This window comes from Meleagris gallopavo, chromosome 11 (genome assembly GCF_905368555.1).
Source record: "Meleagris gallopavo chromosome 11, MGAL_WU_HG_1.1, whole genome shotgun sequence".
Taxonomy (NCBI): Eukaryota; Metazoa; Chordata; class Aves; order Galliformes; family Phasianidae; genus Meleagris; species Meleagris gallopavo.
The window spans coordinates 7628840-7651983 of record NC_139414.1 but is presented as its reverse complement, the minus strand read 5'-3'; the positions used below and the strand labels follow the sequence as shown (position 1 = coordinate 7651983).

The 23144-nt window shown below is 42.6% G+C and overlaps 2 protein-coding genes across 3 annotated transcripts in view; both read left to right on the top strand.

The window, feature by feature from the left end:
• Nucleotides 1-1941: 1941 nt before the first annotated feature.
• On the top strand, nt 1942-18503 carry AP1S3 (adaptor related protein complex 1 subunit sigma 3). Of its 2 annotated transcripts, none has more exons than XM_085232511.1 (5): nt 1942-2564; nt 14583-14761; nt 15947-16055; nt 17011-17148; nt 18035-18503. In XM_085232511.1, the coding sequence occupies exons 1-5, from the start codon at nt 2562-2564 to the stop codon at nt 18068-18070; spliced, it is 465 nt and encodes a 154-aa protein (XP_085088637.1). In that variant the 5' UTR covers nt 1942-2561; the 3' UTR covers nt 18071-18503. The 2 variants fall into 2 exon arrangements, with proteins under 2 accessions (XP_085088637.1, XP_010714745.2); XM_010716443.4 differs by lacking the exon at nt 1942-2564 and adding an exon at nt 5292-5354.
• Nucleotides 18504-23122: 4619 nt separating this feature from the next.
• The window catches only part of SCG2 (secretogranin II), a 30679-nt gene continuing 30657 nt past the window's right edge, over nt 23123-23144 (top strand). The window contains exon 1 of the mRNA XM_085232510.1: nt 23123-23140. The gene's annotated coding sequence lies outside the window, so the exon portion shown is untranslated. The remainder of the gene's footprint in view (nt 23141-23144) is intronic.

Genomic DNA, 23144 nt, shown 5'->3' with positions numbered 1-23144 from the left:
CAGCGCTGTCTGCCTTCCTTAAAAGCCTCGTCAAAGCACCTTAAGAAAGGAATATGAGCATTTTTCTCTAGGCAGACAGAAGCTGAAAGAGAAAAGCCTCAAAGTCTTTTGCAGCCTATTTTGAGTTAGAGGAATACATTTGCATTTCTTAGCACGCTTTTGTGTTCAAATGAATTCACTGGGCCTAAGGGGAAGAACCCTGAAGAGTCTGCGGTATGGCATTTTTTTGGCTTGTGGTCACTCCACCAGTGCAGCAGGCACAGCCCTGTGCCTCAACTGCTTCCCCCACTTCCACTGCTCTGCAGCACTGATCATCGTCAGTAGTAGCTACTTTGGAAGTTTGAGCTATCTTTCTTATCAAAACATTACACAAGCACACTGTGCTAGTGGTGGGGAAACAAGAGAGAGGGGAAGAATTCCGACTCTCTCTTCCAGTTAGTCATTAAGTAGACACCAGGCTTTCTGCTCTGGTAAGCATCTAATTTAGGCAAGATCCTAATATGCAGCCTTATTTCTGTAGGGTAGCAAAATTCATCTCTTTGCTAACCTGTAACATTGGCGTTAACATGTTGAAACTGGCCACTACAGTAACATGTCCTGTATGCATGATGTGTTGTTGCTGCTTTTTTCTGATGTACTTGGAAAACTACAAAAGCAGCAGGTTAGATTTCTTGAGTTCATAGGCCTGTTTCGGATAGATCTTTGCATAGGAAAGTAAGATTATTGGCAAAACACTAAGCAAAAAAAAAATAAATTACTGTCCATCACTGGAGTAAACAACGTCACTAGGTGAGAGGTAGGCTGCAGAAGAGAGTTGGTTTTTTAAACTTTTTTTGGGGGGTGTCAGCATGGCAGTTTTTGTAGCCTACTGACTCATCCCAGCTACCTTCAGAGACTCTAGGAACAGGTTTTGGTCTACTTTGTCAGATGCTGATAGCAATAAGTGTTTATTTGGCAGGCTCACTGATGGCAGAAGAGTGCCCCAGCAAAATCAGTGTGTCTGGTGCTGTGTGGCACCACAGCTGTGGTGTGAAAGGAGAGCATTTTCATGTGGTCTGTTGATCTAGTGCCATGTTACAGGCACAGAGTGTGTTCTCAGAACGTTACAGAGGCCAGAGGCAAGCAAATGAAGCACTGGTGAGGTCTACAGTGAGCTGGGACTCGTGCTTCTTGTGTTGTTCACTACAGAAACAAAACCAGAGCAGTGCTCACCACTATGTATAAAGAGAAACAAGAACTGAACAAACAGAAACGGAGGTTTTAATGAGTGTTTCCAGGTCAGATCATAACTTACAGAAGGCAGGGGTCATGCATGCTGAGGGAAGTGTGGAAATTACCTCCACAACTCTACATGAGAATAAGGACCACATCCTTGCATATACATCCATACCAACGTGTGTTTTTTACAGTTAAGAGGATACAGTCAAATGAGAGATTTAGGCATAGGCTGACACATAGGTGCATGCCTAGAAACTTGTCACAGTGAAAATGTTTTCTCTCTGTAAAATCTTATTTTGTTGTTTTTTCTTGTTTTTTGGCATCCCTTCCTAGCTCAGTCTGTGTTAGTTATAAGGCTTAGTTCTTCCTGCATTTCCCTTTAAACAGCATAAATTCTTCCATTTTTGTAGGGAGAAAGCTAGAAATGTTTCTGACACATAGGCAGCCTCCCTTCTCTCTCTGTTCTTGCAAATATGAACCATGAACAATCTTCACCCCATTGCTGTCTCCACTGTGCAGACACAATTGCTTTTGTCCAAGGGATGTTCCTCCTTTGCTGAAGCCAGAGGCTTGGAAAGGGATTCCCCAGTGGCAGCCATTGGAATCCTGCAGATTTCCCTATTTTGCTGATGACTCAACAGGTCCAGCACTGTGTGCAGGAGAGGGCAGGGCTCTCCATGTAGCATTGAGAACCGTATCCTGAATCCAGAGCTGCGTGTGGCTTGATGCACACTGTGCATGGGGAAACATCTCTCCTGACTACACATGTGGGAGTTCAACACCCTAACTTCCCATTTTATGTTTTTGTGGTATCTTGGATCAGTTCTGAGTAAGAGCTTCAGCAGCCTCAGGCCTGGATTTAGAGTTTCTGACTGAAATGCTGAGTCTGTGGAAGTTGCATATTCTTTTGACATCTGCTATTTATCAGCAAATCCCTGCCAGAGGTTGCAAGGATTTGCCGCTCAGCCGGCAAAGCTGTTCGCATCCTGCTCTCTCATCCAGCTCAGGCTCGAAGCGCAGGATAGCAAAGCCCAGACACGTAAGGTATTCAAACAGGAGCCAGGCACCCTCCGGTCCCTGTATCGCAGCGCTGGAGGCCGGGCCCGACAGCTGCCTTTTGCGGGCCGCACCCCGGCCCGGCCCGGCGGAACCGTCCCGTCCCGGGGCTCTCCGCCGGGCTCGGCGCCTGGGGCGGCGGCAGGTGCGGGAGGAGTTTCCTTTCGGGGCATTGTGGGAAGGCGCGATGCGGCCGGGGCCTCACCTGGCGCGCCGCGGGCAGGCAGGGCGGGAGGCAGCCGGCAGCCAGCCGGGCCGGGCCGGCTTCAGCCCGCCGCCGCGGCACCATGGTAAGTGCACGGCCTCCGCGGGGCCTGTCCGCCTTCGCCCCGCTGCTGCGGCACCGGGAGGTCGGGAAGGTCGGCCGTCCGGCTGCGCCGTCCCGGCGTGCTGGGCAGCGGGCATGGAGCGGAGCGGAGCGCAGACCTCGGTCCTGGAGCAAAGAAAGTTGGGGCTGTGAGTATTGCTGCGGGAATGAATGGCCCCAGGTGCCTTTAAGCGGAGGTAACGCGTGTTTGTTAGCAGGTAGGCGGAGGGCTGTCCCAGCTCTTCCGAGAAGCGGGAACGCAGCTTCCAGGAGAGCCCGGGCGAGGTCTGCACCTGTTCTGGGAAACGAACGTTGCGTTTCTCCTTTTGTTTCCTCCCTTCTGCCCGCGGGGTGAGCCTGGGTCACGCTGACGGCCTTTCGTAGCCAAGCAGGAAAATAGGGCTGCTCCGCAGAGACTTGGTTAAGTCTACCAGTAACCTGAGGAGCTGAGGTTCGATTCAGCTCGGTGTCTGCAGGAATATCGGGTTTGGTTTCACGTGGGTTCTTCTGGTGGAGCCCGAGCAGTGGCTTTCCGGGGCAGCACGTGTGGAAGGGCCCTTTCCCTGCCGCCCTGGGTTGTGCTGCGGGCCGCTTGGCTGCATCCCCTGTAGGAGCTGACCGGGCCGTGGGGCTGCCGTGTGCCACGCGTGGCTGAAGTTGTTTCGTCAGGCTCAGAAATAATCACGGTGCCGGTGTGTGCAGTTAGATGAGCCCTGGTTTGGTGGGCTCTGAGATGAACTACAGCTGCTCGGTAGGGGGCAATTCACAGCAAAGCAATGAGGTGTAACGTGTCTGTTTAACAGGGAGCGTGTGAGCCTGGTTCTGCTCCTTGCTGCGTGCCGGCAGCCGCTACATTGCAGCGAGGTGAGGTTAGTGGTGGCTGCTCGGGGTGGGCAGCCTTTGGGTTATGGGCATCCTGCTAGGGTAGCCCTTGGACGTTCAGGCTGTTCGCAGAGGCTCTGATGGTTGTTTGCTGGGATCAGAAGAGGTTGCTTGGTTATTATTCTCTTTTGTTAAACAATGTGGCCAGCATTCCTGGAATAATGGCTGGACTTGCCTCAAGGAGACTGGGCTTTCGAGCAATAACATGGTCAGCAATGCCATGTAATTGAGAAACCATCTCGCAGTGATTATCAGACCCGGGGCAGGTTTTGCAGTCATACGCATGACAGAGCTCCTGTCGTGTGCATCTTTGCTCTCAGTGATGGCAGTGCAGCTGCACTGAGTTGCAGCGCTTTCATTGCGGGCTGAATTTTGACGTGTGGCTCTATCCTCCGAAGTGGAGCTGAATTGTTTTCTTTACAGTGGTTTATTCAGAATGCACCTCCTCGTGTGTTAGTCTAATTTTGTGTCTTTGGAAAGATGTGCCTGCCGTTCAAATTTGCATGTAAAATCCATGCAGTAGTGAGTTTACAGATGGCAATGCAGTCTCCATACCTCAAGTCCCAGTATATAGACACACATATATGCAACCTTTCCAGTTACCTTTTGACACAGCTCTCCATATCCATTTCCTGATGAAACGCTTATGTAAATAACCGGAGTTCATACTGTGCCCTCGAAGATCAGTAAATATGGGAGGTGATTTCGGGGAAGCTGATCTCAGACCTCTCCGTGGTGCATGCACTAAACAAATGCCAGTTTTCAAAGCACTCACGACGGTCCCAAGGGAGTGGTGCTGACAATGGTGCTAGTTATTAGCGGGACTGTCTGCTGTTTGATGACTGTAGTTTCGTAAAGTGAGCGTGTATTCTTATTCCTTTGCTGAGCTCATAGTGCAAACACTTGCTGGCATTGTTACACCAAGCAGTCCTGTCAGCTTTATTCTGTTCTCCTGTTGTAGACCCAGTGCCCAAGAAAGGGTGCTTTTGTCAAAGTACTCGTGCTTAAAATTCCTCTGCCTGTCCTCCAGGAAGGGTTGTTGTGCTGGGTTGCTGTCAAAAGTTAAGGATTATTGGGTTATGGACTAAGACTAAACCTTATTCGGGCTGACAACTGAAGAACTTTCAGCAGGTCATTCAAAGGCTCTCCTTAGATCCGTTTCTCCTGTTTAGCATGAGGTGGTTGTGCTTGCCACCTGTGTTAAATGCTTGGAGATTGGAATGGAAGGTACTCCTGCAAACGGTACCGTGTCTCAGCAGTTGCCATTGTTTGCTCTGCTGTGAATTTCCAGGCTGGTTTCAGGGGAGCCCTTTAGACGAGCTTCATGTCCTGCTGAGAATGGCTGTGTTACTGCCCAGCTGCTACCTTGTGACTGCAGAACAAAGGATTTTTAGAAAAAAGACTGCATTCTGTTCTCTGACAGGGTATGGGTGCAGCAGAGAAACGTGGCCAGAAGGGTTGCTGTCTCAACAGATGAGAAAGTGAAAGCCACGACTGGACAGAGAAAATGACTTTTTTCCCCAGGGACACGTGTTGCTGCAGTCTTTCATGCCTGTGAGTGTTGCAACACCACGACCCCACAGCCACCTCGCCATTATCAGTATTATCAAGCTTTCTATTTGCACAGTTCTGAGTGCAGAACTGGTGCCTGCAGAGTAAAAAGTCCTGCTTCCCTCCTGCCTCTGCTGCTCATCAGTACAGTGTGAAGCATCAGTACCTGTTGGCATGACCTGAAGCCCTGGAGAAAGATCAAAAGAAGCCCCTGGTGAGCAGAAGGCTCTGAAGACATACTTCGTGTGCTTGGGAGGGAGTTGGCAGGTGGTGTTTCCGTGTAGCAAGGCATATGATACTCAGCACAGATCTAGAGGCTTGGCTGGAAATGTTGGTTGAGGTGAGTGCAGGTGGTGACACCTGCCTGGTGTTTGTAAATGAACTCTCGGCTCTTCTGAATAGTGACTTTCCCAACGTTCTCAGTGCCCTTAACTGCTAAAATAAACACAGGTCTGTAAAAGATATTTTTAGTGTTGTGCAGAACTTACTGTCAGTGATTTGAACAAGAACGTGCTTTAAACCTTATGTGTTTTTTTTCCCCCTCAGTGACATAGCTGTGTATCAGCCTAGCAGAGGCGGTGAACCTCGCCTCTAGGAATTTAACTTGGAAGGATGTGAAGGGCAGCAGACAAAAATAGATGGGAGAAGAAGAGAAAACTACAAATAAATGAATGTGGTTGTTGGAGGCAGTGTTATACATCATGGTGTGGGGGGGGAGTATGTGAGATGTTTGTCATATAGCGAACAATATGTATGGAAGTGGGTAATAGTACTGGAGTAGCGTTCACTAGAGAGGACCCTGATAGGTGGAGACTTTTCAGCTTGGAAATAGATACTGTAGGAAAAAGAACAGGAATGTATGAAATCATGAATGTAAAGAATGCCTCCTACAGATAGGTAAGGATACAATTTGTGAAATTTCGAGACATTAAATGTAAAGAAAAGGGAATATTTTTTTCATGCAGATGAGACTTTAATCCACTGCCAGGAGTACAGTGGGTGTCCTGGTAGTCAAGCCATGCAGTTTGTAGAAGATGGGTCCACAGGTGGGTTGTCTGAATTCATTTTCTGGCCCTAAACATGAAGCCCTGTATTTTCTGGAGAATGAGGGGTACCAGAAGAATGATTTTATGCATGCTCTGCTTCTTACAGCCCGCTGTCCTGGGAAATGCGCAGATCAGAGCAGGGCTTGAAGGAAATCCATGATTCGGTATTCAGTTACCACTTTATTATTTAGCTGGACTTGTGAATACAAGTTTGTGAGATTTACTTGGAAAAAATGTTTATTAGGATTAGATTCTTCTCAGGAAATCTGTAATCTCTGGCTGTTGATGCGATTCTCTTTAGTTTTGGATGCTCTCTCTCATGTACTCACTCATTACAGAGCATCACTGTTCTGGACTCACTGGCTATGCAGTAATTGTGATTCATCCTTTACAGTCTCTGGGTAGTATGCTTAGTGCATGGACCATGTGAAAATGTTTGTGCCTTTGCAGCTTTTCTGTAATTTTCCTCTAATTACTAAAGAATCTTGTGCTTTACAAACCATGCTATAGACCTTCTGAAGGCCTCAGTTGTATGCGAAAGGGCAAAATGATGGAGGCACAGAGGAAACCACTGGGCCAAAGAGGGCAGATAGAGCAGCTCTTGCTGCAGTGCTTAGAGGATTTATGTTTCAGCATTTGGCACGTACATCAGGCATTTATGCAAGCCAGTTGTATTCTTGTATTCTTTCCAGTGATGCCTAAATTAAAATGATACTGCTGCTGTAAAAATAATTCTTTCTATATCACCCATGCATATCTACTAATTAAACTTTCTTCCCATTTGTTTCCCTGCTGCCCTATTCCAGCAGGCTGTCATCTGCCTTTGCTTGGCTGCTTTGAGCGGAGCTCTTTTGAGCGGCCAGCCTTGGGCCTTTTTATGTTTGCAAACATTGCAGTATAAAGCAGTGTAAGATCCAGTCGTGCACAAATGGTGTTTCATTTGCAAGTAGGAATATAAGTATGTGGAGTCAGTGGGCTAGAACTGGGACCTAAAATTTACGTTTGTGTGCTTAAAGGCAAGAATGATGCGTCTTTCTGGCCAGACACGTATTCCTGGTCTAATGTGTCCTGGATTTATGCTTCTCAATATGACAGGTATAACAGCGGGTACTCTGTGCAGCAGTCCTTTTTCTTCCCTGACTTACTGGGTTTGTGTAAGATGTCTGTCTGCTACTTTCTGTCCAGACCTGAGAAGAAAAAAGAGGGCATTAAAAGCCTTCTGCAGCATCCAGTAAATTTTGCAGGTAGATTTGCTGTTTGCAGGTAGGTTTGCTCAGAGGCCTGCACTTTCTGTCCACCAGCGCAGGGATTCCTGCATGGTCGTCACCTTCTGCTTGGTCCCCTGAGGCAGGCAATAGACTGGAGGCACAAGGAAATAAGAAATAGAATATTTTTGTATGCTGAAAATGCAGAAGCTTACCATGTTGTGCCTTATGTCTTGCATCACCTGTTCAGAGAGTGTCTGGTTGTCTGCTCAGAGCTTTAGAAATGCCATGGGAATGGCTGCATGACCTACAATGAAATGCTCAGACCTGACAGCTCCCATGCTGAGGAGCTGGAAAGTCTTTGTGGAAGATTAAAGTGGAAGATGGAGCATGTCACTACTGAAAATGCCTCAGTGGAGTGTTTCAGTGTTTCCAGAAAATTACTTCCATACTCTATCAAAGTTATCCACAAACACCATCCAAACTCACATCTGTCTTCGTTGCCTCCAGAGCTCAGGTTCCCAGTGAGTCTCTGTTGAGACACATGGAAGCCAGAGGGGTAGGTGTGGGGCTGCTGCAAGGCCCTCGGTGCTGCCTCCCAGCAGCACTGCTGTCCCTCGCTGGCAGGCATGCTGGGGAACACCCTCCACCTGCTGTGTGCTCTGCTCCAGGGCAGAGCCTTCCTCCTTTGCTCCTGAGAGGTCAGAGGCAAGGGAAGAGCACTACAGTATGCACAGCAGGGCTCTGCAAATAACTGATAAGACAAGGTGGAAATGGGAGTAACAGAGGCCGCACCTTTTGCCAGAGTCCAGTGGGTTAGATTTTAGCTCTATTTCTTTGCCAGGTGTTTGAGAGCCAGACTGGGATTTTTTTTTTTCATTTATTTTTTGTGACTGTAAAACACATTGGGGCCGAGATAAATCACCAGCTTCAACTTCTTGGAATGAAAGGAATTTGAACGCCCCCACAAACCATGGACAGCCTTGGCACTGCCCTGCTTTCTGCCGAGTCAGGTCACTGGGGCAGTGCTGCAGTGCTCCTGCCTCATCTCCTCCTTGGAGCAGCTCACCCTCACCCACGTTTTCTCTACCAACAATGTGACTGCAGTTTGTAATTGCTCTAACCATCATGTCAACAAGTTCTATTGCTTTGGGGGCAAGTACAAGCACTCCAGTGCATCAGGATGAGATAGTGCTTTGAACACTATTTTTCCATGCCTGGTTAGGGTCAGAAGTGGGTTTGGCTCAGAGCTTGAGCTCAGCTACGCTGTCTCAATTATAGTTTATTTAATTGTAGTGAGGCTATCAGGGAGGTGTTGGCTGGATCAGTACTACATGAGTGCCTATCCTTTCAGTGCTAGCATGCTGGTCAGTTGAAACTCTTCAGCAATAAAATAGGGTTGACTTCTTCATCTTGAAAAGAATAAAATCAGTGTGTAAATATGGTCACGTGTGCCTGTAATGATCTGGCACAGGTTTTATTGCACGGACTTTGGATGCATTGTTCAGAGGAAATTGTGCAGAAATGCTCCTAATGAAGATTAGGCTGGAAGGAGTTCTGTTCCAGTTGGGCAACAGTACACTGCTTGGGTATTCTTACATTGCTGCTTTCTCACTTATTTTCCTTTTCCTACTTGTTTACATCGGAGAGGCTCTGTATTTTAAATGTTAAAGCTAAGATTGTAAAGTATTTAATATAAAAGGATTGGCTTTTGTGATACTGTAAATAAAAGTTGTAGTAACAGTAACAAGGATTCCATTATGCTGCATTTCATTTCTTTGCATTCCACTGCATGGCCTTTGTCTTAGGCTTAGGGTTGCATTGCATTCCTCTGCATTGCATTGGATTGCATTTCGCTTCATTTCACTGGATTGCATTTCTTTTTATTGCATTTCATTCTGTTGTATTACTAATTACAATGCACAAAGGAAATTGATATCTTTAGTGAAGTCGCTTTTTTCCTTTTTATTTTGCACCTTAGCTCTAAAAGTCCTTTTGACCTCAGTATATATGTATTAAAGACCAGTGACCAGTTGAGGAGTTTGTGCAGCAGGAGTTTGTTAGTGTGTTAGGTGATTAGGTGTCCGTTCAGTCCATCTTTCTTGTCATACCCTAACAGCCCGACTTTCTAAACAGTGTGCGTGCTCACAGTAACTATACATTTTTCGTGGACGTTCATCCTTTATTAAAATAAGCCTTTTAGTGTCAGTAGTTAGTTTTGTTTTTTAATTTCCAGATGCTTTGTAAAAGCCTTGGCTAATGAAGGTTCTGGATGCCTATCTCTGTTGAGAAAGAAATTTTCATATCAGAGGTAGGAATGAAAAATCATAGAAGCTGTTCAGAGTATGAACCCAGCTAGACAAAAGCAATAAAGAAGGATAAAGAAGATAAAGCAGACTTCAAGGAAATGAGTTAAAAGGGAGCTTTATGACAGAAAGTTGCTTTCTTTCAACCAGGCACAGCCGGTCAGTCTGGCTTTCTCCAGACTGCTGTTAGTGGTGGTTGTCATATCAGCAGCCAAAGGTGTGGCTTTTTTTCATTCCTTTACCCTCTCTTTTTATGTGGTCTGTGAGCTTCTCTTCATTAGAGTGTCATATATCGCCTCTGCTGGCAACAGCAGCCTTAAACTTACAGGTTTTAAATGGAACTGAAGAGTTTCTGAGTTCTGCCAAGCCATCCATTTTAGGATGGTAATTCCTAATTCACCATTACTAGTTACTTGTTCAGGAGCCTTTCTGTTTGATAAAGGTGACTTTGATTAGGGAGAGCTCTTAGCTGAATTTGGGAGGGTGGCAGCTGAAGCAGAATCTAAATACTTTGCTGCTTGAGTAGCAGAGCTGCCTCACGGAGCAACTCCTTGCCAAAGCCAAGCATCCAGCAGGAAGGGACCTGCCTCGCTTTGCAGCCTTCCAGCTCCTTACTTCCCTCCCTGGCTACATGGGGTCTTCCTACCATGGGACCTGGAGCGGCCAGGTGCAACAGGACAGGTTTTAAACTGATCGACAAATGCTGTCTGTAAGCTGACTCATGGGAGGAGGAGAGAGCACTGTTAGCATGGCTTCTTCTTGCATGGAATGCATGAGATCCCTGCAGCACAGACCTCTTGAGCTCACTTTGTAAAAGAAATGTGGCATTTCTTAAGTGCTTATATCATTGAGCAGCAAACTGGGAAAGCAACACTGGGAGTCAGGGTTTGTCTTCTTGTGCAATGTTTTTCATTGACGTCCTTGTGGATGATTTGCTCTGTATATAATACAGTGTAGTCTGCAGTCCTTTAGATAGTCTTTCTGAACGCTGCCGTGGATATTTGTGTGTTTCGAAACCTCTATAAACACAAGTGACCCAAGTTTGCAACCAGCAAGCCAAGTGTGAAGTGTCTGGTTGTCCTAGGGTGTAAACCTTCTGTATTTGGTGGTGTTGATGTCTGTTCTATTTACTCTGTAATTATTTTGTGTCAAAAGCCTACTGTCTGATTTTCCAGTAGCCTTGGAACTAAGAGTGTGTAATCTCGACTAGTCTTGTAGATCTCAATAAAACAGAAGGCCTGTAACTTTTTGACCTGTTGTATAACATAGCTACAGCTGGCTAAGGGAAAGGAACAGTTCAGGTTTAGAAACCTGGTTTGAATCCTCAATTAAAAAAATATATATCTGTTTTCTCCAGTCTGAAAACAATGGTCTGCTAATACAGCTTGCATCCTTTTGGCTACTTACTGACATTTAGGGAGCTCATTTGGCACTGTGTAGTAAATGGTTGGGTCTGATTTGGTAAAACTAGCTAATAACATTACACTCAACTCCCAGACTGAAGGTTGTGTCTCATCTGGACTCCACATTTGAAGACAGCAGGAACTGCACATATCATCCTGACCTACTCCAGCGCAGACCTCAGAATCCTCTCTGGCATTGCCTGTGTGTCTGGTGGTTGTTAGTCAGAGCCAGCACACCCTGGTATTGTCCAAAAGCGCTCTGCTTTGGGGGCACTTGGTTTGAAACAAGTCTTCTGTCTTTGCTGTCCTCTGGATTTAGAACTAAAATCAGTAAAATGTTGCAGGATAATATACCTCTATTTCTAGCTTGGCTGCTGAAAACCAACCCAAAGTTCCTTAGTCAACATCCATCTTATTAGTGGCGCAGTGGAAAAGGAAGCATGTTTTCACAGTCAAAGAGCAAGAAACAGATGAGCTGTTAGATTTGTATTTACGCAGTACTTGAACATTTCCAGGTGTACTGATGCATCAAAATCTTTCCAGTGGGCTGTAATCAACAGGGCAGTGAGATTGAAAAATGTGTTGTATCATTTCAGTGTGGCTGGGCAATTTGATGTTTACACTTAAAGGAATTAAGCCATTCAACTTCTTGAGAATGTAATATTGCTTACCTAGAAAGTTCACCAGATTGAATAGAGTTTAGAAGTTAGAAAAAGGCAGAAGAGTGAAAAGAGAGGAAAAAAGTCTGTATTTTTCTTCTAAGTATCTGCAGTTTGGGGTGTGCTATCTTTCTGCAGACTGTAAAACTAGAGATGGAGTACAGCAGAGGCTATGAGCAGTTTGCCAGCGTTAAATACTTCCATAAGAGTAAAATTGATCTTCAGGGTTTGCAGTTCCATTTTGCATATGAAATAGAGCATGGTATGGAAGACCCAAAATGTGGGAGTTTTGAAGCTTGTGTATGAATCTTGATGCACTGATGAGAGTCCGTAGATGTTTCCTGTTTGCAAAGAATGATAGCCCTAACTTTACTCATGAACAAGCTGGTGAAACATCAGCTGCATCTGTACAAGAAACGGTGAGGTTTTCAAAGTAATTTGAAATGGAGAGCAGCTCACTTTTCTGTGGGTAAAGCACAACATACTGAAGTATGCTAGTCAGGAGAAAATGGCAGTAATACCGAGTTCCCTGGCATATTGGTAGTTAGCCTTTTAAAGGCGTAGGGCTGCTCTCCTGGAAAGACATGTTCATTAATTACAGGATCTCAGATGTAAGGCCCATTAAGTCCAACAACTGAAACTAAACCTGAATACCCTTTAATTATCTTCCCCTGTTAAAGCACTCTAAGTAGGTATTTCTTCCTGAGGATGTTAGAAACTTGTCTAAAACAGCGTGACCTTGTTATGCTGAACACGCTGTCAGCTTTTGCTAGGGATTCATTGTCTGATGCTGTGCCTTTTCAGTCAAATATGATCATCCTCTCCCATCTGTTTCAACATATTTTGAAATTTGTTTATCAAATAGCTGCTACCTGTGCCTGATTGCTTTTAAATGGACACCTGCGGATTTGCTGCTCTTATCTTAAAACCTATATTTTGCTTTTCAGAATGCACTCCCCTTTTCAAAGGCTCTGGAGTGAATGTGCTGTGCAGCAAGCAAAAGAGTCTTTCATTCATCTTGTCTCTGGACAAAGCATATAGATAATAAATACTGTCCCTTCATGTGCTGCAAAGGGGTAACCCTGACTGCTGGAATATTACCACGTCAAAAAGCAGCTGGCAATATGGATGAAGAAAAGGAAGAACACTGGCGCTTTGATCTTCACTGTAATCAAGCCATGTGTATTGCCAGTAGAATAATTGTTTTATTTAGCAAACACATCTGGAAATTACTATAGTGCTCAACACAAGGCAGCTAGAAAATCTTTGTAATTCTGTCAAGCACATTATTCTAACGACAGTGAGAGCCATGTTTGCAATAGTAGATCCTGCCACAGGCAGATATGAATGAAAGTGTCCACCCACCCTTGCAGTGCTACAGTATTTGAAGTCTTTCCCAATAGTAGGAATTCTTATCTTCAGATTACCCAACTGCTATGAGGCCTAATAGCTAAAGAATGGTTATGAACTATGATTTGTATGAAATCTAGCTGCTATTTTTTTTTCCTTCTTTTAAGCAGAAACTTCTCTGGTGAAATTCTCTGCTCGGATTTCACTAGCACATGGAATTATTTTTTCTTCACAGATATCTGCATCGCAATCTTGATAGTAATTGTGAACTTTAATTTCAGACCTTACTGGATAGGTGAAGTAACAGGGGAGCACAGGCACAGCAATGGGTGAGACTGGAAAGCAGGAGGGAGCAGGGCTAGGGCGTAGGCTGCAGCTGCAGGGAGGGCTGGGTTTGGGCTAGTGGAAAAATGGGGACATGGCCAGGGGCCTGCCAGTCCTGGGCTCCCTTCTGCTGAGAGCTTACAAACGTTGCAGGTGAGGAAGAGGAGGCTCCTGTGCTTCTTCCTCCTCCCAGTGCTGGCCATGCAGGTCTGGCTGCAGTTGGGTGAGCTTCCTGGCGGGCCTGGCTGCAGCATGGTGGAGAGGAGCTGTGCCTATGGCACAGGCAGAGCAGTTCATGTTCTCCCTTGCCACCATCTTGAACCCCACTGGGTTCTGTTGTTTATCAGGGGGCATCCTGTTGAGAGGAATGTCATCCTAAGATAGATTTCCTGCGCTCTTAAAGCCATTTCTGTGATGTGGGTAAATGACTTAACTGTGCTGCCTAAAGGCCTATTGTGGTCAGTTCTTCAGTCAGCTTATAGAAGTATTTGTATATATGTGGATTGATACGTTTCTCCCAGAGGCTCTCCTGCATTTAAAATGTAGCACTTGTGTATCTCAAAAACACTGGTGATGCTAAGCGTGCAAAAATCATGGATCAAATCATGTATAATTCTGACTGGCTTTGAAATTTCAAATTTCAGACCTGTACATGTAGTGCTTTTTGTAGTGTAATATTGTAGGTCGCTGAGGTCTGTCTTGTGTCATCAGACTCATCTGTGTTTCAAAATCCAGGGGTTTCTTTGGTAAAATCTAGTTGAGCTCCCTTCCCAAAATAGCTGGCTTCTTTCTTCTGCTCCTGGGAGCTCCTTGTAGGAACACAGTGATCGGTAAGTGCACTTAGTGCACTGCCAGAACCTGGTGATGAGCCATCACTACCAGGCGTTATGTTCTCCTCTCTGTGTCGGTGATCTCTCCAGCCCTGCTGTGTTACACATCTTCATCCCCTTTGCTGGAGGAAGGGCTGGGCCCCTCTTCTCACTATCATAAGGTGGTGATGTAGCAAAATAGCAAGCACAGTGACCAGTCGTACATGGTAAAGAAGCGCGGTGGGAGAGGTTATGCAGGGAGGGGAGATCTGCCAGAGATGGCACAGGAGACAGAGGGGAAGGGGCTCAGCTTCCATGCTCAGCCAGTCCTCAGTCCTCCCCATCAGAGGACAGTCGGAGACCTGTGCTGACCCTGAGGGGTCCTGGCGGGCACAGGGATGCCTCCTGCACTGCCTGGGGCTGAGGCCCTGCCCCAGCGTTAACCATGTCACTTTGTTTGCTCTAGATACACTTTATACTGCTGTTCAGTCGACAGGGGAAATTAAGGCTTCAGAAATGGTATACGACACTACCTGAGAAAGAGAAGAAAAAGATCGTTCGAGAAATTGTTCAGATTGTTTTGTCTCGCAATCAAAAAACAAGTAGTTTTGTTGACTGGAAAGACCTCAAGCTTGTTTACAAAAGGTGTGAGTAATTTTATGAGAACATACAATTACTATTCGTATAAATTATGTGCTACAAGTGGGAAAACAAAGGCTCACTTTAGCACTTGGGGCTTGTTGGTTTTTGTTTTAAAGAGTAAGATGTTGGGAACCTGCCATTGTGAGTCTAATGGCACAATGGCCCTGGATAAATAAGCAGGATAAATTCTGGGGTAAAAAAATATTTGCAGTATTTGTCAAATAAGACAAATGTAATAAGTATTAGTGGTTGAAATTCTATGAGGAGGCTTTTGACTTCGCTCCCCCTTGGAATTCTTCAGGGTGGTCTGCTGACTTGTTTTAGTTAGGCTTCATCAGACTCTGAGAAAGGGTATAAGAAGAGTTCTAAGGCACTTTCAGCACTTTGTCTAATTTTATTTTTGAAATATTTGTTGGAAAGTGTTAGTTGTCATTTCCTTTTCCAAACAAATCATTGGCCCCCATTTACACAAAGCTAAGCAATAACTGACTTCTAGTTCTTGCAAAGAGGTAAGTAGTAAACAGAAGTAGGTTGAAGATACAGTACACCATACTAAGTGACGTCTGCCATTAAGCAAAAATGGCTTTCCTTGCTATGAAGTCTTGAATGTAAATGTCTGATCAGAGCTGCTCTAGCCACAGCACCAGAGAGTTGAGGTAGAATCTCATCTTGGGTTGATTTAAATAGAAAGTTTTGGTGCAAGTAACAAGTTTGATTGGGCTAACTCATTTTTTGTTTTCTGGCCCCAAATGAAACGCAGTCAGTCCTTTGATATCCAGCAGGCTTAGTGAGATGTAATGCCTTCCACTTTCATTTTTTCCCATGTTTTTATTTTGTTAATAAACAGCAGTGACACATTCTATAGTTTAATGAACCCCACTTACTGTAGTGCTTGCAGCAGGTGAGGGAGACCTCTAAAGTACTACTGACTAGCTGTTCATTTTATTCAGACCAGCGTCGTAGGTATTCTGCTTTGACAAGAGTTTTTTGCTTTTGCTTTTCTAACTAAATTAATGATTTGTTTAAATTGTCAAATCTTCTTCAGGGTTCTCCAGGACACTGTGAGAATGAAAGAAAATGATTATTTTAGAAACAAGGCGGTCATTAACTATCACTTGAGTAACTTCTAAGAGCAGAGCACTGAGCGTGCAGCTGCTCACTCTCCTGTTTTTGTCTTCATTTTCCTAGATATGCTAGTTTGTATTTCTGTTGTGCAATAGAAGAGCAGGATAACGAGCTCCTGACGCTAGAGGTCGTTCATCGATATGTGGAACTCCTGGACAGATACTTTGGAAATGTAAGTTTCACTCTCCGACATGAATTGTGTTTCTGGCTGACTGATAAACAGACATCAATAACTGCTTTGTTTTGTGTTTCTTTCTACACTAATTGCTCCATACTCTTCCTCAGTCCAGAGGGAAATTAATAATTAGAGTATTTCATAAAATAGTGCTGAAAATAACACAAGATCAATTTTACATCCTTCTCCCAAAACAAAGTTAATATTGATACCTTATATGTTTTTCTGGGAATAGAATTTAAGGGGAAAGCTTGAGAAAAGGTTTTGTTTTTTTTTTTTTAAATAACAAAACTGGTAGTTTTAATTCTCTTTCCTCGTATTTTCAGTTATAAAAACAGTGAGTGGTTCCATAATACTGGGTAAGATAGAAGAATAAAGTGGAGTTGCTTTTTTTTTTTTTTCCCCCAAAGACCTAAATAAGGATTGAAATTTGTATTTGAAAAAGTCTTCAAGAAGTATAAATGACCTGTCTTTTCAATGAATACTTTTAAAATTGTTCCTACTACTTTAATTCGTCTCTTATCTAAATCACTATGCCTTGACTTTGTACTGTGTCAAAAAAAAAAAACAAAAAAAAAAACAAAAAACCAAACAGTTGGTGACTGTAAGGTCACTGGGACAAAGGGTTTGTCTCCTTCTGTGAAAACGTGTGAGCATATGTAACCCATATTACATGTTCTGTAAAAGGCCTTTTGTAAGGCTAGTGGGCCAGGGCGTCAGCTTTGTTCTCTGAAACCCAGTATGTAGGTAGTGCATTATACAAAATATGGTAAGTAGAATATCCTTGCTATATGCAGAAGCTGCAATAAAATGCAGTATCCTCCTTCACCTAGCTACCTGCCACAAGAGTGCATGTATTGAATACTCCTGACCATTTAAAAATTTTTTGGTCCAATAATGCTTAGAACGCTGTTAAAAAAATTGAGATGTGGAATGTTTTTTCTTTTGCCAGGTGTGTGAGCTGGATATTATCTTTAACTTTGAAAAAGCGTATTTTATTCTTGATGAGTTTATAATTGGTGGCGAAGTACAAGACACTTCAAAGAGGTCTGCGGTGAAAGCCATAGAAGACTCTGACATGTTGCAGGAGGTAAGGCTGAAGAAGACTAAAGGCAAGCATTTCATCTTCCTACATATTCTTTGCTGGATAGGAATTTAAAATACTAATAAAATACTAATAAAGTGCTACTGTACATAACTGGCCCTATATATCTTAACTTCAATTTTAATAGTGTAATAACAATGCAATTAATGTAGCAGTTTCAGAAGCTTTAAGCTTTTCAGCATTCTTGCAATTTAAATGCTATCATTTTTTTTTTGAAATAGATGATGGTATACCTAAGTTATTTAGTCATATATGTAAGTCATCTGAGATTATATTTGATGTCTAGGTATGCATACGTCAGTACAGAAAAATCCATTCTGTTTCACTAATACATTGGAAACAAATGGCCTTCAATTAATGTTTAAAATTGGAGGGAGTATATGCTGGAAAACTCCATTGTTATTCTTAAACACCTGCATAGCTTTTTTATGAGGCATAGATATGTAACACTCATTCAAAACTGCTGCAATTTTCTTCTGTAACATGTACCATTGAGTTAGCAATTGCAGGAGAAACTGAATATGCTGTGTTGACTTCATTTTTCTGAGTACTGAAGGGAACAGCACGCTGGTAGATCTGGCTAGAGAGTTTCCCAGTTTTTTTAAATTGGGCTGGCACTAGCATATGAAACCAGACAAGCTAGGCACAGTGGCCACCTAGACATGACGAGTTTAGCCACAGCTGTGTTATGTATTATTTGAGATTCTGAAAGGCTGTTAATGTCTTAGAAGTAGCATGATATCTACATTAATCTGGTTTAATTCCATGCAAAACTACAACTGTCCTCAAGTAAGATGAGGGTTTGGTTCAATGATTTTGTACTACTCTACTGCTCCATAACGTGTCAATTGTTTCTTTCTTTTTTCTCCAGACGGTGGAAGAGTACATGAACAAACCTGCATTTTAATGTTAAAAATACCTGGAAGAAGAACTGCTGTATGCACCTGCAAAATGCATTTGCTGAAATTGCTTCTCAATGTGCCAGAGAAAAACCAAAACCAATAACTAAAAGGGTTTGTTTGTATAATTGTCAAGATGAAGGTCAGCTAATGTAGCTCAGGGTTTAACAATTTTGTATTTGCATTACTCTGCATTTCTCAGAATTGTTTTTTACCCTTGCTCTAGTTTCTCTTTTCCTTGCTGGACTGAACACTTGTTTTGTATCACATCTTTTAGCTACGGGTTTTGTCATCGTAAAATGTTCATCTACCAGTACACGGAAGAGGTATTTCAACTACTTTTGGTCCACTGCTGACCATATGACTCTACTTTTGTACAAATGTCAATTATTTTGAATGTAATGATTATTCAGCTGTAATAATAAGTTTTTTTCTAAAAGATGTATTGTTGTGGGCTCTGATTTAATAAGTCTGTTTTGGAAAGATTAACCCAGCTAGTGTAGGAAGAAACTTATTTCTCTTTGGTCCACCTGCTTTCTTCTAGTTATGCTGTCTTCCTTCTGTCTTGTGCTCCACTCTGCCAGTATGGCAGTTCTCCAGCTGCTGTTAGAGCGCAGTTTGTGCTGCTGTTTCGTCCAGAAGACTGTTCGGACTTGAGACTGACTTTTTCCAGGTTTCACAAATTCTTTTTGCCACTGCAGGTAGATGGCCTGTTTCTGTCTTCCTGGATCCCCTGGTCCTGGAGAAAGGCTACAGCCATTGGAAACGTTACAGCTTGACAGCAGGGAGATATCCTGAAGAGGAGAAAATAGTTTTGGGGATCTGGGGGTCAAGGATCTCATGTATCTTTTGATTAGGTTTCTACCAATAACTGTCTTTGTCAAGAGAGTTTTCCATTCCCCAATTCTGACACCTAATAGGATGAACTGGCTTTCTCTAGTAGTTGAATGTGGGCTTTTTTTCTGAAGGCTGAACAATTTAATTTATCTTTTATAACTTCATAAGCTCCACAAATGGAAAATAAGTAAAACAGAGAGGAGAAGAATTGGTTGGGCTGTATGCTCTATTATGTGTTACAACACATTGGAGTTTTAAAATGTTGTAAATGTGTATGCAGGGAACCAGGTGAGTAAACTTGCCTATCTTGCTGTCAGTGCAGTTTGAACTCTATAAACTGTTTGACCTGGCATCCTTGCAGAGATTAATTTTGTCTCTTAACAGACTTCAAAGCTCAGAGAAATTCTCTTTATCTTATCCCATTACTTGTAGTTAGAAATTTTGTTTCTGTCAAGTCATGAGATTGCCTTACACAAAACTCGGGTAAGTTATCAGAAAATATGCCTGAATGATCCAAGGATTGATTTGCATTACTCTTCATCATTTATTTTCTTGGATTTCCAGAATGTACAGTCAGTATTATCCTTCAGGGATTTTTCTGATTTTTTAAACGTGCATGGTTATTCAGTTTTTTTCATTGTACCTTCCTTCCCAGTCTGTTTGTATCTTCCTAGGGAGTTTTCTTCTTTTTTATTGGTTAGTGGGAACACTTTGACACAACATAGTAGCTTTGCAAGTTGTCAGGTCACTTTTCTTCCTGTGTCTCGTCTCTTATGAAACTGTGGTAAGTTGGTTCATAGCATCATGCTGCGCTTTTTATAATTACTTTATCCACCTGTTTTCTCTGTGCTGATGTCAAAGACATACTTTCAGCTTTGAAAAAGTAGTGAAATTGCTGAAGGGTTTTTAATAGCTCTGAAGATGCGTATTTTTTAATAGTATATTAATGAAATTGTAGGAGTTGTGTATTATTTTCTTCTGATTTAAATTGAAGTTTAGAGTGTTTAATTGATTAAGAAACCACTTATTGTGTTTTTTTATGTACTCTTTTCAAATCTAGCTCTTTACTTTTATAAGTTTCATTTACCTTTACTCTTTTCTTGAGCCAAACTGTGATTCTTACTCTTATAACTGTTAAATTTATTGAGTTTTCAAGTATATCAAAATAGAAGTTCCAAAAAGACTTATTGGTATAAATAAGAATATCTTAAATGTGTCTGTTCAGTCATTTTAAAAAGAGCAGTAGGATTTCTTTCTCTTATTTCATATGAATAATACCTTACGAGAAAGAAAAGATGAGCACAAAGCTTATATTCATGTTTTTTACAGCCTCCAGTGAGAAGGAGGGTCACTCACCTAAGCAATGTTTCTAGAGCATTCAGATCAACCCAACTCTCACTTAGTATGTTGCTTCTTCAAAGAGAAAAGGCCCAGATGAAACTCAGTTATTGTCAGATTGCCTCTGTATCACTGTGTCAGTACATCTGTGCCTCTGTCTTTCTGGAAGTTTGTTGCCATCCACAGGACTGTGCAATGACTAGTGCACTCTGGAGTACAGTTCATCAGAAACTTCACATTTCTCCTGATATCTCACTTGATTTTTCTTAGTGCAGGCCATTGTGTATTTCACAAATCTCTTTGGAGTGTTGCCACCCATTTCATCTGTCTGCTACTGATGTTTCGCTTTTCAATCTGACTGTCCTGGGACATGCTCAATAGCTTTCTGAGCTTACTACTTAGTGAAATGATTATTTAAAAAAAAAAAAAAAAAAGCAATAGAAAATAGATTCTTTAACAGTTTTCCCAATTTCACTAACATCTTTTGCAGTTATCTAAACTTTTACCTTGCTGACAAGTTTTGAGCATATCCTACTTTGCAAAATAGCATTCACTAAAATAACCTTTAATCATGGTCATGTTAGCCTGGATTCCCATTCTTGCTGTTGCCAGCTGCATTTCACAAAAAGCTTTTTGATTTTCTTGTTAACATCTCCGCCTGGAGGATCCTTTCTGTGATCTTACTACTTACCAGTTGTGACAGGACTGGTTCTCTGTCATGCGACTAATTGCAACTCATGAGTTGTGACATCTTTGAACATATCCTGACAATTGAAGAGAGAGACGCACATTAGACTGAAATAAAAATAAGTGCAATAATGGCAGAAGGAATGTTACAAAGTATGACTAATCATCATGAGATGGGAGCAGGAGTGTCAGGACCTCACAGGATTCATGAGTTCTTCGCGTTTCTGTTACTTTTTTCATTGTACATTTCTAATTGCTGTGTCTTATTGAGAGGCATCAGCTCTCAAAAATAACTCAAGGGCAACTGGCATTTTGGTTATCTCTTATCAGCTTTTGTTTAACAAAAAGCCATTGAGAGTGAATCTTCAAAACCCTTTCTTTTCCTCCTCCTACAAAAAAGAGAAACTTTGTTTTCAGAAACCTGTAGGAAACTTATTTTGAAGTTTAGATATGATTCTGTGTCTATATTTATGTTGGCAGAATAATGCTGTATTTGTGAAAGGAGTCTTTCGTTTACTTCACATTCCTTCCAATAGATTACACGTTTGTTTGCTGTTTTTATCCTCTGCTTAACACTGTGCTGCATTGGAGTAATACAGCATGCAGTAATGGTACTTTAGAGGTCAAGAGGGATTGGTTTATAAGGAAGGATTAGAGGAGTTTAACAGTGTGAGTGAGGCTTTCAAAGATACCTAGATACACTAAATCAACAGTCCCATCAAAATAACAAGACTTGATGCATATCCTAAAGAGAGAAAACTCCTACCTGTGCTTGTAAATGATGTTCTGCTCCACTAAAAATGTGTCTGATATGCGTTTGTTAGCACAGCTTCTGTGTGAGGGAAATGTTCCTTTTACCGTGTGTAAAATGTCTATAAGCAGAGGTCTCAGTTGTGCAGTCAGTCACTGGTGGGATTTTCGTTAACGTTATGAGCAGGGACTCTGCATCATTATTTTACATAAAGATATTTTTTTTGTTTTAAATAGCTGCCAAGAACTGGTGAGCTCAGAGCAAGTAAAAGCATCCTTCTGAAGAATGTGACGACATTCCTACGGAATTCAATGAAGGGCATGTTCCTTTGCAAGGTTGTAGTAGAAATAAAATACAGTTGTTGACTCAGATATCTGTTAGGATTATTCAGGTTGTTTTTTCATGAAGTTGGCAGGTCTAGGTTGAGGTGTAGCAGTGAAAGCTTAGTGTTTAGAGCAGGAACAAAGGGCTGTGCTGCAGGATACTTAATGTTTGCTGTCATGGAAACCGGTTGCCTTGGAACATGACTAATGAGACCCAGGTTAAAGGAAAGGAAGAAGCCATTCTTGAAATTACTCTCCAGCAAACCCTCATGAAGACCAGCAGTATATATTACCAAAACTTACAGTTATTTCAGGTTCTGTTGGCTGATTCATTTAACCTCGTCCTTTTATTTACTTAGCAGCTCTAGTAACGAGGAGTTTTAATAAAAAGAATGCTGTGAAATACTTCAAAGCTCATCTCTAGACCTTCTAGAAATAACTAGCTTCTTATTTACGTACTACAGTACATGCTACAGTATTTGTCCAAATTCTGTGGAGTGGCCATGTTGGAAACAAACTGGCAGATATGGGATGCTGCAACATGCTGGGAATTCCCACCCAGCAGTTTAGATGAGCTGAGGGAGTTTGGCTTTGATTGTAGTCATTCATTTTAAAGAATAGCTCAGATATGTGAGCGAGGGTACATATTCTGTGTACATATTCCTATGGAAAAAGCTGGAGGGGTACCTTAAAGTTTACTTCCCCTTTCTGTCACCTCCTTTTCAAGTTCTGAGAATTTTCTTCCAGAGCTCCTTGCTCCAAAACCAGTGTGTATCATTACACAGCAGATTCTGTAACAGAGAGCAGAAATTCAAAAGTCTTCTGAGAGCTGATGTTTTTCCTCCTGCAAAGGTGAATTTTGTGTGTCTGATTATGAGACCTAATTGTGCAAAGCAATGCAGGGTTTGGAATCCCTAGGCACGCAGAGTGACAAATCTGTTATGGCTCATCATGATTCTCAGCTGTTCTCTGGACCAGAATCTTGCATGAATAAATGGCCAGCAGCTGTGTGAGCCTCACTGTCTTGCAGAGATCATGCTTCAGGGTCCTCTGGAAGCTGACGATGAGAAGACAACCTTAGCAGAGCAGAGCTGATAACAGCAAATCAGTGGAACATCTTCAAAGAAGTTTCAGGTGAATTGGTAT

Coding starts and splice junctions, on each gene's coding strand:
- AP1S3 (XM_010716443.4), top strand. CDS start 5,307: ATGATACTCAGCACAGATCTAGAGGCTTGGCTGGAAATGTTGGTTGAG. Junction 5,355..14,582: donor GGCTGGAAATGTTGGTTGAG/GTGAGTGCAGGT, acceptor TGTTTGCTCTAG/ATACACTTTATACTGCTGTT. Junction 14,762..15,946: donor CTCAAGCTTGTTTACAAAAG/GTGTGAGTAATT, acceptor TCATTTTCCTAG/ATATGCTAGTTTGTATTTCT.